At 41.6% G+C, this 20,642-nt stretch overlaps 1 protein-coding gene across 1 annotated transcript in view; it reads left to right on the top strand.

The window, feature by feature from the left end:
- Positions 1 to 20,642, top strand: part of LOC126106697 (transmembrane protein 151B-like) — a 265,945-nt gene that overhangs the window by 43,845 nt on the left and 201,458 nt on the right. The window contains exon 2 of the mRNA XM_049913077.1: positions 13,670 to 13,896. Within this exon, the coding sequence (XP_049769034.1) occupies positions 13,670 to 13,896 (227 nt within the window). The remainder of the gene's footprint in view (positions 1 to 13,669; positions 13,897 to 20,642) is intronic.

The following is a 20,642-nucleotide window of genomic DNA, read 5'->3' as shown; positions in this document are numbered from 1 at the left end:
AGATCCCTTAATCGGGCAGGTAGGGAAATTAATAGGTTAAAGTTAGATAAAGTGTGAAATAGTGACGCTCGGTAGCAGGAGGAACAAGACTTCTGGTCAGGTGAATACAGGGTTATAAATACAAAATCAAATAGAGGTAATGCAGGAGTAGGTTTAATAATGATTAAAAAAATGGGAGCGCGGGTCAGCTACTACGAACAGAATAGTGAACGCATTATTGTAGCCAAGATAGAAAATGTTCAGATTTGTGTGAATTCCTAAGGGACTAAACTGCCGAGGCCATCGGTCCCTAGACTCACACACTACTTAAACTAACGTATGCTAAGAACGACACACACACCCATGCCCGAGGGAGGACTCGAACCTCCGGCGGGTGGGGCCGCGCAGTCCGTGACATGGCGCCTCAAACCGCGCGGGCCAAGATAGACACGAAGCCCACACCTGCCACAGTAGGACAAGTTTATATGCCAACTAGGTCCGCAAATGACGAAGAGATTGAAGAAATGTATAATGAGATAAAAAAAAATTGTTCCGATAGCGAAGGGAGTCGAAAATTTAATAGTCATGGGGGACTGGAATTTGATAGTAGGAGAAGGAAGAGAACGAAAAGTAGTAGGTGAATGTGCAGTGGGGGTAAGGAATGAAAGAGGAAGCTACCTGGTAAAATTTTGCACAGGGCATAACTTAATTATAGTTAACATTTGGTTTAAGAATTATAAAAGAAGGTTGTATACGTGGATGAGGCCTGGAAACACTGAAAGGTTTCAGACAAATTATATAATGCTAAGAAAGAGATTTCGGAACCAGATCTTAAATTGTAAGACATTTCCAGGGGCAGATGTGGACTCTGACCGCAATCTGTTGGTTATGAACTGTAGATTAAAACTGAAGAAACTGCAAAAAGATGGGAATTTAAGGGGATGAGACATGGATAAACTGAAAGAACCAGAGTTTGTGGAGAGTTTCAGAGAGAGCATTAGGGAACGATTGACAGGAACAGATGAAAGAAATACAGTAGATGACGAACGGGTAGCTTTGAGAGACGAAATAGTGAATGCAGCAGATGGTCAAGTAGGTAAAAAGACGGGTGCTAGTGGAAATCCTTCGGTAACAGAAGAGATATTGAATTTAATTGATGAAAGGAGAAAATATAAAAATGCAGTAAATGAAGCAGGCAAAAAGGAATACCAACATCTCAAAAATGAGATTGACAGGAAATGCAAAATGGATAAGCACGGATGGCTACAGGACAAATGTAAGGATGTAGAGGCATATATCACTAAGGGTAAGATAGATACTGCCTACAGGAATATTAAAGAGACCTGAGTAGAAAGGAGAACCACTTGTATTAATATCAAGAGCTCAGATGAAAACCAGTTCTAAGCAAAGAAGGGAAAGCAGAAAGATGGAAGGAGTATGGAGAGGATCTATACAAGGGCGATGAACTTGTGGGCAATATTATGGCAATGGAAGAGGACGTAAGTGATACGGCAATATCGAGACATAGTACTTCTGTAGAAGTCCCTAACTGCCCAAACGTTGCCAGTGCAAGACTTTGTGCACAAACTGACCTCTCGACTATGTTCCGTGGGATTCATGTCAGGGATCTGAGTGGCCGCGTCATTCGCTCGAAATGACCAGAATGGTCTTCAAGCCAGTCGGGGACAACTGTGGCGCAGTGGCAGGGCACATTGTCATCCAAAAAATTCCATCGTTGTTTCGCTGCAAATGGTATCCCCCTGTGAAGGTTTCCATAAGCCCAGATACGATTGTAGTGATAACTGAAGATCCCATCGCGTGAAGAGCCAGCCTCATCAGTGAATACGGTACGTGATAAGAACTGCAGGAACACACCACACTGCCTTAATGTTTGCTGACAGCGAGGTTTTCTGGGCTGAATGTCAGCCTCATTTGATCCGTGCACCCGTTGTGGCCGATGCGGATACGAAAGATTTTCATGCGAACTATTCAAGTCATCACGTGATGACTCTTCTCGCAGGTCTACTGTAGTTTCATGCACGGTACACAGAACCCGCCCTACAAGCTCGCGCGTTCGTGCGTCGTGTGCTCCGCACCATTTGCAACGCTCTTCTAAAAAAAAAAGCCTCTCTGTCACAAGCTTGGTGGAGTGGCACAATTTTTTTTTTTCGCAAGACAACTGGATCTCAGAGTAAAAGCCACATTCCCACCTGCTGGGCTGTACATGCGGTACACATCCATCATTTCAGTCGCTGAATACATCGTTGTCGCGGAAGTAACTCTAAAACAGAACAAACGCTGACCTCATTGCGTGTTCGAGAAGAGTAAAAATGTAACGCCATCACGCTCCTATTCACCCCTGAGGTGGAAACTGTGTACCCCATCTGTAGTTATCTATAGCAAATTCTGTTTGCAAACGTGAGGAAGTTTTCTAAACGTTTTCGTAACGTGCATATGAGACGGAACATGGGTACCTGTCCCCAACGCACCTAATGTGACGTGGAAAACAAATGAAAATCAGACACAAATAAGGAAATGCCGTGATGAACTGTAAACAAGAAAAGACCCACGTTTTGGGTAAAGTAAACAGCCAGGAGTCAACACGTACAATTCCATTCACATCTTCCTAACGATCCATTTTCAGATGCTATCTTCATACGAACTTTTTGTAACGTTTTAATGTCAATAACAGATATCTAAAATTTCTGACATGTTTCTATGCACCCTGTACTCATGGAGCGACACAAGGATCTGCTGTCAAAAACCTTGTTATCTTGCTAGTGGTTTGGTCTATACACAGACCACCTTCTCGCACAGCTCAAGAAATTCGTTATTACATTTTGCATTTTTGACGCATTACATATAATTGCCTGAATCTCAAGTTAAATAGCCGATCATTGTGTTGTCTGTCTTAACAACAGGTCTGAACACAGAAAATAGCAGTTCAACTCTGTCGCATTGTAGAGGTCCAGACAGGTTATAGTGATTTTTTTTTGTCTCCTGCTCCTCCTACAATACTGCCTCACTCTTAGCATTCTTACATTTTCGCGTAAAGTCGAGTACTACATGGGTCATTTGCGGTATGTTAGCCCCTGGCTTCACTCCACCCCCATTATACTGACCTAGGCCACTCGCAAGATATACACTATCTGATCAAAAGTATGTGGTCATCTATTAGTGGACGTTAATATGGAGTTTCTCCACCCTTCTCCTTTATGAAGCTTGAAGTCTGCTGAGGACACTTTCATGAGGTGTCTGAATGTCTGTGAAGTAATGGCAGCCCATTGTTGCTCGAGATCCGACCAGGGAAGGTGGTCATGTTGGGCGCTGGGGTCTGGAGACAAGTCGACGTTCTGACTCATCCAAAACGGTCCTCTTCGGTTCAGGCCCCTACTTTGGGCAGGCCAGTCCATTTCAGGAATGTCACTGTCCACAAAGTATTGTCTCACAGACACTGATTTATGATGGGTGTGCTGTAATGCTGACACAAACAATCATCGTTTGCGAAGTGTTCCTCTACTGTAAGCAGTACACACCGCTGAAAAATTCATCATACCGTCTCACATGTGGTGCCGTAAGAGGACCACACCCTTACCACGAAACCACCCCTATATCACAACAGCACCTTCTCCGTACTTCACTACTTGGAGGTAGCTTACTCCACGAGTTCCTTAAACCCAAATCCTCCACTCGGCTTTGACACAGGCCTCTCTCGTTCACAGCCGAGCACTCTGCAGTGGCGACACTCTTTACGTCACCTGACCGTCGCTTAGCACTGACTGCAGAAATTGACGGCTTGTGAGGTGGTCTTCGACCATTGGCCCCAGTCGTTTGACTCCCTGGGTACAGTCGTCGTACTGCTGATAGCACTTTGGAACTCTTGCGTGATTTCTTCCGCAGATTTCAGACAATCTCTTCCTATCACAGAGGCCTTCAACATATTCCTTCCACCTATTCGCTCTCTTCTCTGCGTTTAACAGCGGTATTCACAATTCTGCCATTGCTTTCAGTTTCACCGAGGGTTGTTTTGACTTTTCTGCACGCTGAATCGGCCCTTCCAAAATCATCTCTTCACATTTTTGATGCAGCCACTTCCCCTTTGCTTTCGTACTTCCTATTTATTTCATTCCCAAGTGACTGGTATTTCTGAATTTCTCTCAACTTTTTTTTTTTAATTTCCTTCTTTAGTCGATCAACTGAAAATTTTTTTCTCTTACCCAGGGTTTCTTCGCAGCTACCTTCTTTGTGCCTACGCTTTTCTTTCTAATTTTTGTAATTCCCCCTTTCAGAGACGTCCATTCCTCTTCAAGTGAACTATTCCTCTTCAAGTGAACTGAGCTATTCCTTATCGCTGTATCTATAGCCTCACAGAACTTCAAGCGTATCTCTTCATTCCTGGAGGGTGACGATTCTTAAACTATATGAAATAAAATCCTCCTAAATTCTGAACAGTTTGCGTTATTACGTTCAAACTGTACTGTTGGCCGGGAGGATTATGGAAATTACTATGCGCATGCATTGTTTGGTTTAGCGACTAAGCCCATTTTCATTTAGACGGGTTCGTCAATAACCAAAATTGACGCTTTCGGGGACTGAGAATCCACATTTTGCGATCGAGAAGTATCTTCATCCTCAACGGGTGACTGCGTGGTGTGCCGAGTCCAGTCACGGAATAACCGGTGCGATATTTCGTGTTGGCACAGTGACTACCGAACGGTACTTGAAGGTTTCTCTAGATGATTCCATCCCCATTTTCCAAAGAGACAGTGATTTCGACAAGATGTGGTTCATGCAAGACACAGCTCATCGAAACAGGAGAGTGTTGGATGTCCTGGAGGAGCACTTTGGGGACGGCATCCTGGCTCTCCGGTACACAGAGGCCACTGGCAAGGGCCTCGACTGGCCGCCATATTCTGCGGATCCTCAACACATGCGACTCCTATTTGTGGGGCTATGTTAAAGTCAAGGCGTATCGCAATGACCCCAAAAACTTTTCTGAGCTGAAAACGGCCATTCAGGAGTTACCTGACAGCATCGATGTTCCGAAACTTCAATATGTCATCCAGAATTTCGCTATTCGTCTGCGCACATCATCGCCATTGATGGCAGGCATATCGAACACATCAAGTGTGCGGACGCAGTAGTTCGTAATTAATTTAAGTTCTTTTTCATATAGTTCAATAGTGACCACTATGTAAGTACTTCTGCATCCCACTTATTTGGGCGTTGATCGTTCTTGAATATTTTCTTGAAATTCAGTCTGCTCTTCATCACTACTATATTATGATATGAGTCTATATCTGCTGCTGGGTACGCCTTACGATCCAGTATCTGATTTCGGAATCTCTGCCTCACTATGATGTAGTGATAGGCGGTAAATCATCGAGTAGAACACAAGTGATATCTGGCGTTCCGCAAGGTAGTGTCATAGGCGCTGTGCTGTTCCTGATTTATATAAATGATCTAGGTGATAATATGAGCAGCCACCTTATATTGCTTGCAGATGACGCTGTACTTTACAGTATAGTAAAATCATCAGACGATCAATTCCAATTACAAAATGATCTAGAGAGAATTTCTGAATGGTGCGAAAAGTGGAAATTGGCACTAAACAAAGAAAAGTGTGAGGTCGTCCACATGGGTGCTAAAAGAAATCCGATAAATTTTTGGTATACGATAAATCGCACAAATCTGAAGGCTGTCAATTTGACTAATTACCTAGGAATTACAATTACGAGCAACTTAAATTGGAAAGACCACATAGATAATATTGTGGGGAAGGTGAAACAAAGACTGCGCTTTGTTGGCAGAACAGCTGGAAGATGTGACAAACCCCTAAAGTGACAGCCTACATTACACTTGTCCGTCCTCTGCTGGAATATTGCTACGCGGTATGGGATCCTTACCAGGCAGGATTGACGGAGGGCATCGAAAAAGTGAAAAAAAGGGCAACTCGTTTCGTGTTATCGTGCAATAGGGGTGAGAGCGTCACTGATAAGATACGCGAGTTGGGGTGGCAGTCACTGAAACGAAGGCGGATTTCTTTGCGGCGAGATCTATTTACGAAATTTCGATCACCAACTTTCTCTTCCGAATGCGAAAATATTTTGTTGACACCCACCTACGTAGAGAGAAATGATCATCATAATAAAATAAGACAAATCAGAGCTCGAACGGAAAGATTTAGGTGTTCATTTTTCCCACGCGCCATTCGAGAGTGGAATGGTAGAGAAGTGGTGTGAAAATGGTTCGACGAACCCTCTGCCAGGCACTTAAGTGTGAATTGCAGAGCAACCACGTAGATGTAGAATGCAACTGAAATCTTCCCCCATCTGCTGGCTTTTCTAAGTGTGCCTCCTCCTCTTGCCTCCACGAATAGCACATTCGCTATTACTAGCTGATCTTTGTTGCAGAACTCGAGTAGCTTTTCACCTGTCTTATTCCTTCTAGCAATCCCTATTCACCCTAACCCTTTCTGCTACTCGTTCTCGTATAACCCCATTCCAATCTCACATGACTGTTAGATTTTCATCTCCCTTTATGTATTGAATACCGTGTTCAGTATCTTCATCCTCTCCTTGCGTCGTCGGCAAGTACCCCAGATTTAACGTGGTCCGTGATGATTTGCTGCCGATGCTGATGAGAACAACGCCTGTCTGCGAACTGTTCACAGTAACTCACTTTCCGCCCTACCTTCCTATTCGTGACCAAGGCTGAATTCCTCATCCAATTTTCTTTGCAAGCACGGAAATAAGAAGAACTGCAACACCACTAGATGAATCCTACTCCCGTAATACTATTTTCAGCTGCTGTTGACATTACGATATATCCATCTGACCGGAAATCCTAGTCTTCCTTCATTTCCCTCTGCCTTTCCTGAAATCTAGTAATCATTTCCGCATTACACAGAGGTGCCCGTTCACTTCTGATCAGACGATGGACGTCCACAGTGCGAACCCGTGAACTCGTGTTTCCGGCGACGCTGCCACCGGGACGTCTGCAGCCACGCCTTATCTCGCTGCATCTAGTGCCCCCCCCCCTCCATTTCACACTTCACCCCCTCCTACCCTCCTCCCCCTTGTGGTGACGTCACGTAGTGCTGATGGCGCGGAGCCCACCTTATCTCGGATCTCGCGAACTCTGCCGCGTCTGTGTGGCTGGCCGTGCTCCCCAGGTGCGGCCGCCGCCCAGCTCTACACTCCGGGGCACGCCCGCAGAAGAACGGCTGCAGGACTTCCGCAGTCCTGATGCTGAGCTCTTTCGGAAGCTCTGCACTATGCGACGTACTCTGAACCATCTACATCTGCATCTACATGATTACTCTGCAATTCACTTTTAAGTGCTTGGCAGAGGGTTCATCGAACCACAATCATACTATCTCTCTACCATTCCACTTCCGAACAGCGCGCGGGAAAAACGAACACCTAAACCTTTCTGTTCGAGCTCTGATTTCTCTTATTTTATTTTGATGATCATTCCTACCTATGTAGGTTGGGCTCAACAAAATATTTTTGCATTCTGAAGAGAAAGTTGGTGACTGAAATTTCGTAGATAGATCTCGCCGCGACGAAAAACGTCTTTGCTTTAATGACTTCCATCCCAACTCGCGTATCATATCTGCCACACTCTCTCCCCTATTACGTGATAATACAAAATGAGCTGCCCTGTTTTCCACCCTTTCGATGTCCACCGTCAATCCCACCTGGTAAGGATCCCACACAGCGCAGCAATATTCTAACAGAGGACGAACGAGTGTAGTGTGTCTCTTTAGTGGACTTGTTATATCTTCTAAGTGTCCTGCCAATGAAACGCAACCTTTGGCTCGCCTTCCCCACAATATTATCTATGTGGTCTTTCCAACTGAAGTTGTTCGAAATTTTAACACCCAGGTACTTTGTTGAATTGACAGCCTTGAGAATTGTACTATTCATCGAGTAATCGAATTCCAACGGATTTATTTTGGAACTCATATGGATCACCTCACACTTTTCGTTATTTAGCGTCAACTGCCACCTGCCACACCATACAGCAATCTTTTCTAAATCGCTTTGCAACTGATACTGGTCTTCGGATGACTTTACTAGACGGTAAATTACAGCATCATCTGCGAAAAACCTAAGAGAACTGCTCAGATTGTCACCCAGGTCATTTACATAGATCAGGAACAGCAGAGGTCCCAGGACGCTTCCCTGGGAAACACCTGATATCACTTCAGTTTTACTCGACGATTTCCCGTCTATTACTACGAACTGCGACCTTCCTGACAGGAAATCACGAATCCAGTCGCACAATTGAAACGATTCCGCATAGGCCCGCAGCTTGATTAGAAGTCGCTTGTGAGGAACGGTGTCAAAAACTTTCCGGAAATCTAGAAATACGGAATCAACTTGAGATCCCCTGTCGATAGCGGCCATTACTTCGTGCGAATAAAGAGCTAGCTGCGTTGCACAAGAACAATGTTTTCTGAAACCACAGTGAAAACTAGAAACCAGTATCTTCTATCCTCCACTTTATTAGCCGCTAGTAGTACATTCAGTTTCTCCATAACAGTGTCGACACGATGTTTTAGACTGTGGTTTAGAATGGGTTTTTGAACACATTATCCTAAACTGTATTGAGCAGCTAAATCGACAGCCAACGCGTAATGGAAATATTTTAGATCTGGTACCCGCGAACAGATCAGACCTCATCGAAGGTGTCAGTGTTGAGACAGGGATCATGATGTTGTCATTACTACTATGGTTACGAAAGTTACAAAGTCGGTCATGAAGGCTAGGAGAGTATTCTTACTAGAAAGAGCAGATAAGCAGTCGTTAGCATCGCACTTAGTAAATGAATCGACTTCATTTACTTCCGGCACGATGGACGTCGAAGAACTATGGGCAAATCTTAAACACATTGTAAATCACGCATTGGAAAAGTATGTGCCGAAAAGGTGGGTTACGGACGGGAAAGACCCACCGTGGTTTAACAGCGCAATTCGGAGAATGCTCAGGAAGCAAAGGCAGTTGCACTCGCGGTACAAGAGAGATCGGGAGAATGAGGACAGGCAAAAGTTAGTAGAGATTCGTCCTGCTGTAAAAAGACGTTAGACGTTAAGACAGCGCGGGGTGCCGAAGGTGGGAGTGATCATTTCCTGGTCAGAGGCCGTTTAAACGTACAGAGTAAAGGAAGAACGGGGCCTAAGTTAAAAAGAGTGGAAAGGTACCATGTGGAGAAACTGAAAGATGAGGCAACGAAGACCAGATACCAGTTGCAACTTAGTAACCGCTTTGAAGCACTTAGTGAAATGGACGCGAATCAGGACCTCGAATTAATGTGGGGAAACATCCAGAGCTCAGTTAGGGATACAGCAAAAGAAACACTCATGGGAAACCCAGTGGGCAAGTTGATCTGGTTTGGAAAGGAATGTGCAGATGCCCTGGAAAGGAGAAAGGAAGCCAGGAACAAATGACTGAAGGGGACAACTATGGCACAGGCCAAAGCACAAATTGAGGAAGTCCGAAAGACTACACAAGCAATTCTGAGAAGCGCAAAGAGTAAATACGTAAAGAATATCATCACTGGAGCAGAAACAGACTTCAGAGGACAAAAGACTAGGGAAATATTTCTCAGGGTGAAGTACCTCTGAAAAGGTCACCAGGCCAAGCAGAAATTTGTCAAAGATTCCCGTGATAAGATCCTGACGAACGATAGGGACATAGCTGAGAGATAGAAAGAGTACTATCGACAGCTGCTAAATTGTGATGAACCCGAACTGCAGTTTGATTTCCAGTAACCAATTACAGCCGATGCAGACTGTCCCCCACCTACCCTGGATGAGATAAAATCCAGAATCAGACACCTTAAACAGAATAAGAGTCCAGGTGAAGAAGGAATACAGGCTGAAATGATCCTGGCAGGAGGAGAGGAACTTGCAGAAAAAATACACCGAATGATACAGGCAATATGGACCAAAGAAGAACTATCAGGAGAATGGAAAACAGCTCTGATTTGTCCAATACATAAGAAGGGCAACAAACTGAAATGTGACAACTATCGTGAAATCGCCCTGCTTGACGTCTGCTAAAAGATCCTGTCCAATTGCCTCATACACAGAAGTCAGAATCGGTGATTGGAGAGTACCAGGGAGGTTTCTGGCCAGGACGGTCAACAGTAGATCACATCTTCAGTCTCCGGCAGCTCACTGAGAAACTGGGTGAATATGGTAAAGATTTGCATATTTTATTCGTTGATTTTAAGAAGGCCTATGATTGCATACATCGCAAGAGCCTGCTCAACTGTTTGAGCGAGTTTGGCATAGCAGAGAAACTCATCAATCTGATAAAGATCTGTCTGAACGAAACACGTGCAAAGGTGAAGATGGGAAATCGCGTAACTGAAGAATTTGAAATTGTGACAGGACTCAGGCAAGGAGATGGGTTGTCCCCTATCCTGTTCAACTTTGCCCTCGAGAAGATCGTACGCGAGACCTTCCAAGAGAACGAAGGGATTGAAATTGAAGGAAAGACACTGGCATACTTAGCTTATGCAGTTGACATCTGTTTACTCTCTAGGTCGGAAGAGGAGTTGGAGCAAATGACCAAAGCACTAAAGGAGGCTGCGAGCAAATTTGGGCTAAACACAAACGAAGCCAAGACACAGTACCTCGTTATGACGCGTGGTCATTGTCAGACTGCTGATCATCTACAATCACTGCAGGTTGGGGACCATTCCTACAAGAGAGTGCAAGAATTCAAATACGTAGGGGCACTTCTCACTGAGAACTCGTCATGTGAAGCAGAGATCAATGCCAGAATACAAGCAGGAAACCGATCTTACCACAGCCTAGCGCAACTGCTTCGGTCCAGATCTCTCTCCAGACAGTTCAAGATTCGACTGTACAAAACCCTGATCCAGCCTGTTGTTCTATATGACTGTGAGACATGGAGTATCCGGAAACAGGTCTTCCATAAGCTCCTTGTTTTTGAGAGAAAAGTGCTTCGGAAGATCTTCGGTCCGGTTATGGATGCAGATACAGGGGAATGAAGGATCAGATACAACCGAGAGCTTGAGGAACTATACCAGCAGCCCAACATAGCAGGAGCTGTCAAAGCCAAACGAATGCAGTGGGCCGGCCACGTGGCCCGGATGGAGGATCACAGATGGCCTCGGAAGCTCCTGGATTTCACTCCTACAGGAAAGAGACCGCCAGGGAGACCCAAGAAGCGTTGGAGGGATGGACTCCATGAATATTTAAACCAAGTGTCAATAGATGTGAACGGATGGCGGATAGCAGCAATTGACAGAATACAGTGGAGGAGGGAACTTGTAGATGCGTGCGCTCCACTGGGCCTGATCACGTAGTAGTAGTAGTAGTAGTAGTAGTAGTAGTAAAAAGAGCGATGCGCGAAGCATTCAACCACTACCACCGTCATACCTTAGCAAAAGATCTTGCTGAAAACCCAAGGAAATTCTGGTCTAATGTAAAATCGATAAGCGGGTCAAAGGCTTCCATCCAGTCACTCAGTCTGGCCTGGCAACGGAAGACAGCAAAACGAAAGCTGAAATTTTAAATTAAGCATTTCAGAAATCTTTCACGCAGAAGGATCGTACGAACATACCGCCGTTTGAGTCTCGTACAGATTCCCGTACGGAGGACATAGTGATAAGACATCCCTGGGGTTGGGAAGCAGCTGAATGGGTTGAAAAGAAATAAATTGCCAGGTCCTGATGGGATTCCAATTCGGTTTTACAGAGAGTACTCTACTGCATTGGCTCCTTACTTAGCTTGCATTTATCGCAAATCTCTTGCCCAACGTAAAGTCCCGAGCGACTGGAAAAAAGCGCAGGTGACGCCTGTATATAAGAAGGGTAGAAGGACGGATCCTCAAAATTACAGAGCAATATCCTTAACATCGGTTTGTTGCAGGATTCTCGAACATATTCTCAGTTCGAATATAATGAATTTCCTTGAGACAGGGAAGTTGCTGTCCATGCATCAGCATGGCTTTAGAAAGCATCGCTCCTGCGAAACGCAACTCGCCCTTTTTTCACAAGAACCATGGATGAGGGGTATCAGAAGGATGCCATATTCCTTGACTTCTGGAAAGCGTTTGACTCCGTGCTACACTTCAGACTCCTAACTAAGGTACGAGCATATGGGATTGGTTCCCAAGTATGTGAGTGGCTCGAAGACTTCTTAAGTAATAGAATCCAGTACGTTGTCCTCGATGGTGAGTGTCCATCGGAGGTGAGGGTATCATCTGGAGGTCCCCAGGGAAGTGTGGTAGGTCCGCTGTTGTTTTCTATCTACATAAATGATCTTTTGGATGGGGTGGATAGCAATGTGCGGCTGTTTGCTGATGATGCTGTGGTGTACGGGAAGGTGTCGTCGTTGAGTGACTGTAGGAGGATACAAGATGACTTGGACAGGATTTGTGAGCGGTGTAAAGAATGGCAGCTAACTCCAAAAATAGATAAATGTAAATTAATACAGATGAATAGGAAAAAGAATCCTGTGATGTTTGAATACCCCATTAGTAGTGTAGCGCTTGACACAGTCACGTCGATTAAATATTTGGGCATAACATTGCAGAGCGATATGAAGTGGGACAAGTATGTAATGGCAGTTGTGGGGAAGGTGGATAGTCGTCTTCGGTCCATTGGTAGAATTTTGGGAAGATGTTGTACATCTGTAAAGGAGACCGCTTATAAAACACTAATACAACCAATTCTTGAGTACTGCCCGAGAGTTTGGGATCCCTATCAGGTCGGGTGGAGGGAGGACATAGAAGCGATTCAGAGGCGGGCTGCTAGATTTGTTATCGGTATGTTTGATCATCATGCGAGTGTTGCGGAAATGCTTCAGGAACTCGGGTGGGAGTCTCTAGAATAAAGGAGGCGTTCTTTTCGTGAATCGCTACAGAGGAAATTTAGAGAACCAGCATTTGAGGCTGACTGCAGTACAATTTTACTGCCGCCAACTTATATTTCGCGGAAAGACCACAAAGATAAGAGAGATTAGGGCTCGTACAGAGGCATATAGGCAGTCATTTTTCCATCGTTCTTTTTGGGAGTGGAACAGGGAGAGAAGATGCTAGTTGTGGTACGAGTTACCCTCCGCCACGCACCGTATGGTGGATTGCGGAGTACATATGTAGGTGTAGGCTGTTGCGCGGGAATGCTATGTGAATTCCAAGGAATGGACTATCCTTTGGTGGTGAAATATTTTTTTTGGTTCACGAGGTTTCTCACCTAGGGCTCAATGCCCACATTCAAATGTGATCCCTTGTGTGAGCAGTGACAGACTATTGGGGGGTCGTGGTTTAGGTTCACCCTCCACCATACCAAGAGTGCCCAAGGGCAGCCCTACTCCAGCTGGTGTTCACTACACCCTAAGGCAGGGGGAAACTCCGCAACACCTGACACCCAGTGCACAAAACCGTAGCGTAGTGTCGAATGAGTGGGCCTCCCTCAGGTTGTACAACTTCAATTGGTTCTGGGAATAGCTCACATAAGCCCTCTGGTCCAGCTGGGGCACCGTAACGTATACACTGGTAGCATTGCTTTCAGGATACGCGTACGAATAGGTGACACTAAGAGCGGTAGTGCACGGTCTCGATCTGTTTGCCAGTCTGTGGCTTTGCTGGTGACGAGGGTGAGCTGCAGCAGGTTGTGACGGAGCGGACGCTGGCGCCGTGTGCCGCAGGTGATCATCAACTTCTCGCTGTACCCCATCACGCGCACGCGCCAGATGTCGCCGTGCGAGGACGGCTACCTGTACGTGCCGGTGGCCTTCCTGGCGCTGCTCTACCTGGTCTACCTGGTGGAGTGCTGGCACTGCACGGCGCGCCTCGACCTGCAGGGGCCGCGCGCCGGGGCGGCGCAGGTGCTGGAGAGGGTGCGGCTCATGAAGGAGGCGCAGCCCGTCGTCTGGTGAGTCCCTACACACACGCCTGTACGCACCAACACCGCCTTCTTGGCGAAACTGGACCCACGAGATTCATAAACTGCCCAGTTCGTAGACAAGATCCAAGTCGGGGGGGGGGAGGACAAGCCTGTATCACTCGATGAGCATAACAGTTTACCGTCTTTGGTACAACAGTACAAACCAAGTTGATCGAACTAAAGAGGGAAAGACATATGGACCACAACTTTTTTTCTGTTAAGCCATGTGAGCTGTGGCGCTCGTTACTGACACGCCAGTCTCTTCGATGTAAATTATCGATCCTCCGATGTTTCATATCTTTGCTTGCCATGTTGTTTTCCCCACATTCGCGGGGCGAGTGGCAGTTGACGTTTGCTCGGGCTACCTGCTGAGACGCCGTGAGGTACGAGGTGGGAAGCAACCACGTATATGTGGAGTTGGTTGTATGCAGTCAGCCAGTTCAGGATGGAGCATATGTGAGTAGTTAGATTTTGTAGGTTCTGCACCACTAGACCAATCTTATAAAAAATAAAAAATTAGTCGTTAATACTCACAATTTTCTATTTTCCATAAGATTCACCTAATGATCCAGAATCTACAAAATCTAACTACTAAAATGTGTTTTTTAAAATTATTTTTAAAACAAATTTTTAAAAAGGCATTCTTTATAACATTTTCTGAGCCCCCAAAAAATATCCTATTTTTTAGTTTTGTGAAAAACATGTTTTTTAATATTATATTAAAAAATAAGTATGTACAATTATTTACTTTCCACTTTAACAGCCATAAGATTATTATGAGCAGTTGTTTGTAAATGTTTTTTGAATGAAGACTTATCTACAGTTCTACCACATTTACAAATAACAATTAATTAAAATGTATTAGTTAACAAAAGCAAATTTTATTAAAATATAAGTGGACAACAAATTATAATAAACAAACGATTTATCTAAAATAAAATACGATTTATCTAAAATATAATATGATTTGTAACACAATAACATGTATTAGTTAACAAAAGTAAATTTTAGTAAATTATAAATGGACAACAAAAATGGACAACAATACGAAAATAAAAAAGTGAATTAGTTAACTAAGGTAAGTTTTATTGTTTATCTAAGTAAAATGTATTAGTTAACAAAAGTAAATTTTAGTAAATTATAAATGGTTAACAAAAAATCCATAACACTATTAATTTTTATATGCATTAAATGGAGAACATAGATAAAGAAATGTGCTAAATACTGTATAGTTAAAGACACTACAGAATATGGAACGAAGTTAGATAAACCAAGATCGATTTGTAAAATGTGTATAAATATTGATCAACTTAATAGATATTATTCAATCAGAAAAATTCAGAATGGTAACATACTGAACAGCACAAATGATGTAAAAAAATGTACTAAATGTGACACAGTAAAAATAGTAACAGAATATGGAAAATAATTATGTAAACCACGATTAATTTGTAAAAAATGTTTAAATAATGATCATATTAGCAGATATTCTATTAAAATGGCTAATATGCAGAATAGTATGGAAGAAATGCAGGACAGAAAACAACAAAATGAACAAAATTGTATGGACAACAAAGAACAAAATGAACAAAATTGTATGGACAACAACAGTTTAAAAATATGCAATTTATGTAATATTAAAAAGAATTTAGATTGCTTTGCAAGAAATCATGGAAAGATACTATCAATTTGTAGAGAATATAGAAAATTAAGAAGGTCAGAATATAAAAAAACTAAAATAGGTGGGTAGATCACGTAACTAATGAGGAGGAATTGAATAGGATTGGGGAGAAGAGAAGTTTGTGGCACAACTTGACTAGAAGAAGGGATCGGTTGGTAGGACATGTTTTGAGGCATCATGGGATCACAAATTTAGCATTGGAGGGCAGTGTGGAGGGTAAAAATCGTAGAGGGAGACCAAGGGATGAATACACTAAGCAGATTCAGAAGGATGAAGGTTGCAGTAGATACTGGGAGATGAAGAAGCTTGCACAGGATAGAGTAGCATGGAGAGCTGCATCAAACCAGCCTCAGGACTGAAGACCACAACAACAACAAAATAGATTACCCAAATCTAGGTTTTTTGTTGTGGTATAATTCCCAGATGTCTAACAGAAAATGAACAAATCCAATGTAAAGATATTAAAATGAAAATTTTAATAAATCTATTGTTCAGATTTTAGAATATAATGAAACACATAAAGCTTTTAAGCATGTTGATGAAGATGATAAAAAAATTATTAGAACATTTAAACCTGTCCAACTTAGACGTATTAAAAAGCCAAAAAAACACTATATTTGTTAATAAATACATCTGTTTCCTTAATTATACAAACTAATACATCTGTTTCCTTAGTTAGGTAAATAAATAATTAATTTACTTAGATATCTAAACTAATACATCTGTTTATGTAAACAAATACGTGTTGTAATGGTCGCCTGGTCGTAGATATTGCTAATTGCTATAATCGCACTATTTCACTCCCCTTTACAGAGCTTGTTAGCACTTGATGTTAGGTTGGCGCCATTAAAATGCATTGTAGTAATCACTGCTGCTTGCTGGATCGCTTCTGTGTCTCGATGTTGATGCTGGCTCTAAATCTGGTTGTCTAGGGTTAAAAACCATGAGGTCCTGTGTTTTTTATGTGCTATTGATGATAAAGAACGAGCGAAACCAACAAATATGTAAACTTCAAATATTTATTACTCTGGTGGTCATCTTAACTCCACTGTCCACCAAAGACCATGACTCAACACAAAGTAGTACTTCCGTTACATGTTCTTTGCATTGTTTATCCACCTCAAACAATAACATACAAACACACTGTACCAAAGTGACATTCCGACTGTTCTCACGACCGTTCTTGCTGCTTGTATTTATAACATTGTCAAAGAACTACTAAAAAGAGATATAGTTTACAAGTCACATGTACATCTGTTATCATAATTTGTGCAGAAAAGTTATTAATTTGCATCGAGTGACATAAGTTAACATGTTATTAAAATGACAGACAGATTTGTTGACTTGACAGAATAATTCTTTCTTACAAAAACGCCGTTTTTTAGAAGTTTGTCAATTGACTTCTCTAATTTGCATAAATAAGTAAATAACATGAATTATTAAGAATTACATTGGTTTTCGTCTAAAGTAGGATTGATTTCGTGCATACTGAGTGAAAACGCTCCTAGTGAACAAATAGGTTTCACTGGGTGATTTTTATTTAAGGAGATCCAAAATACCTAAGTTGGCCACTATTTTTCGTACTTCATATTAATTATTTAAGATGAACTTAGTGTTTTTACATGATGACATTTGCTGTATCAGTGATCACATGATATAAACTTTTGTGTGGGTCAGTTATTCAGTATAATTTAATGGGTTGACTGTTTATGCAGACATGTTATGCAATCATTGTTAACATACACAATAACTTTTCTATAATCATAAATACTCATTAAACTGGTTGAATTTGGCGGGTATTGCATACTTCGGTACAGTAAAGCCTTTAATATGTTCCATTACAGTATTCAGAAATAATAAATTTACTTAGTTATATAAACAAATACATCTGTTTCCTTAGTTATGTATAACACAAACATACTTGTATACAACAACAATAAATTAAACACAGAAAATATACCTGATTGTTATTGGTTGGAAGAAGAAATTGAAAATAAAAATATAGATCTAAATTACAAGATTAAAGTTAAACTAGATAAAATTGAAACAACACCAAATAAGAATAAAGAATGCCTTGTGTTTGTTGTTTAATCTATTTTAATTGTTTCGAATTTATCTGGAATAACTATATTATTCTGTTTAAAAAAGTCTAACATTAATGGTGGATATTCGTAATTAAGTCCAACTAAACTTGCTATGTATTTGCAATTGTAATAATTTCCAAAAATATAACAAGGTCGAATTAAACTTCTGTCTTCTGCACAATAGATATGGTAAACATTATATCCTAAATAACTAAATTATAACAGATACCATTCTTTTTCTATAGTTTCTTAGTTATGTAAACAAATACATTTGTTTCCCAAGGAGCAACATCTTTAGGAATAATTAATTTATCCATTTAATCTAAATAAATCTAAGAAAAAGTAACTTTGTTCCATTTCTGTAATGTCTTTAACAATACAGCATTTAGCACATTTCTTTTGCTCTATGTTCTCCATTTAATGCATATAAAAATTAATAGCATTGTCCATTTTGTCCGTTTATAGTTTACTAAATTTTATTTGTGTTAACCAATACATTTTACTTAGATAAACAATACAACTTACCTTAGTTACCTAATTCACTTTTTTATTTTCGTATTGTTGTTCATGTCTTGTTGTCCATTTATAATTTACTAAAATTTACTTTTGTTAACTAATACATTTTAATTAATTGTTACTTGTAAATGTGGTAGAACTGTAGATAAGTCTTCATTCAAAAATCATTTACAAACAACAGCTCATAATAATCTTATGGCTGTTAAAGTGGAAAGTAAATAATTGTATATACTTATTTTTTAATATAATTTTTAAAAATTATGTTTTTCACAAAAGTCAAAAATAGGACATTTTTGGGGCTTGGAAAATGTTATAAAGAATGCCTTTTTAAAAATTTGTTTTAAAAATAATTTTAAAAAACACATTTTTCACAGAAGTCAAAAATAGAACCTTTTTGGAGCTAAGATAAATAATAGTTAATTACCTAATTTATTTATTTACATAACATTCACCTATGGGAAATGTATGCAAGATAAATGATTTTTTATTATGGTTATTATTATATTATATATTATTATATTATTATTAGGTAAAAGGGATAGTAGTTAGATTTTGTAGGTTTTGGATCATTAGATCAGTCTTATGGAAAATAAAAAATTGCGAGTGTTAACAAGTAATTTTTAATTTTTATAAGCTTGGTCTAGTGGTCCAGAACCTACAAAATCTAACTACTAATGTGTTGGCTGCCTGCCTGTCTGCTCTCCTGATTTTGCTCGCTGTGTCTTGAGACCGCCTAGCTTGGGTTGCTGCCTGCTGTACCCCACACGAGCCATACCGGACGTCCAGCAGAAGTTAAGCAGCCTTATGTTTCTTTTAGAGGAAAGAGCAAATATATAAGACTTTTTGTAACGAATTTTGGTGGCCTCTTATGTGTGGCCTTAGCGCTTACACTGCCTTTGGGGAGAGCTAATTCTGCTAAATTTAAATAGTTGGGGTTCCCTGTCCTTTATAATCTTTTGGGGGTTTTATTTGAATTTTCTCTTTGGGGTTCCTTCCTTGTGCTTGGTTAAATGTTTACCTGTATAGTGGGGAGTGACTCCTGGTTAAAACTCGGAGAAGGTGTTTGGTGTTACCGTCGCCTCCAGCAATCGTCTTTTCAGTTAAGTGTTGTCATCCCTTCGAGCGACCTGGTGTCACTCCTCGTTAATTAATGCTGGTTTATGTGTACTTAATTTTGAATTGGCCATTTGAATTAAATTTTTGGAGCGCAGTATAGCACTAAGGCAACCTTACTGTATACCACCTTTGCCCCGGTCTAGTACCTTAATTTTCAGTGGCACGTGTTAGCTCCAGTACCAGTTTTACTGATGTGCTCCCTTCAAAATCTTGTCTTGTATAAGTTTGCCCCAATATGTGTCTGGGAACACAGAGATGAGCTTTAGTGTCACTTTAGTGCCAGTCAGTTAATGGAATCTTCATTTTGGCTCGACTTCCACTGAAGAGTTTGAGTGGAGCGTAGTGTGTTTGATTTGTTATTCATTTAGTTACTGTAAGTTTGTTTATTTAATGGGGAGCAAGGCATTTAAAGACTGTTGGTATTAACTCCCCTAGTTGCTGGGTGTTGCTAATTCGTTCCAAATGGCCTACTACTTATTCAATGGCAAGGCTGTTGACCAGTTGGTTACTGTGAGTACAAATTCACGCTATTTATTGTTGCCGAAATTGTTAAAGTGTCTGTGTCGTGATTCAATCACTAGCTACGTGTTTGAGCTAAATTGATATAAACTTTACATTGCCTCCTTATAATTTGTTGCCAGCAGAAACCCTTTGTCACTGCTTATGTTAACCTTTACTGGGAGCAATATCTCATGTAGTTAGACTTTGTCTTAAAATGTGTATTTCTCTGATGTGATAAACGAGTGATAAAAGAAAAAGGCAAAGGGGCCTGGTCCTTCCTATTGTGTCCGGTTTGTAACACGTATCACCATGATCTAGCGAGGAATACATTACTTTGTTATCTACACTGTAGCACCAAAGAAACAGGTATAGGCACGTGTATTCAAAGACAGAGATATGTAAACAGGCAGAATACGGCAATGCGGTCGGCAACGCCTATATAAGACAACTGTCTGGCGCAGTTGTTAGATCAGTTACTACTGCTACAATGTCAGGTTATCTTTGAGTGAGTTTGAACGTGGTGTTACAGTTGGAGCACGAGCGGTGGGACACAGCATCTCCGAGGTAGCGACGAACTGGGTATTTTCCCATTCGAACATTTCACGAGTCTACCATGAATATCAGGAATCCGGTAAAACATCAAATCTCCTGCGACATCGCTGCGGCCGGGAAAAGATCCTGCAAGAACGGGACCGACGACGACTGAAGAGAAACGTTCGACGTGACAGTAGCTGAACCCTTCCGCAAACTGCTGCAGATTTGAATACTGGGCCATCAACAAATGTCAGCGTGCGAAACATTTAACGAAACACCATCGATATGGGCTTTCGGAGCCG

Source organism: Schistocerca cancellata, chromosome 10 (genome assembly GCF_023864275.1).
Source record: "Schistocerca cancellata isolate TAMUIC-IGC-003103 chromosome 10, iqSchCanc2.1, whole genome shotgun sequence".
NCBI lineage: Eukaryota > Metazoa > Arthropoda > Insecta > Orthoptera > Acrididae > Schistocerca > Schistocerca cancellata.
Note: the sequence above shows the minus strand (reverse complement) of the source record. Positions and strands in the feature narration are given on the sequence as shown.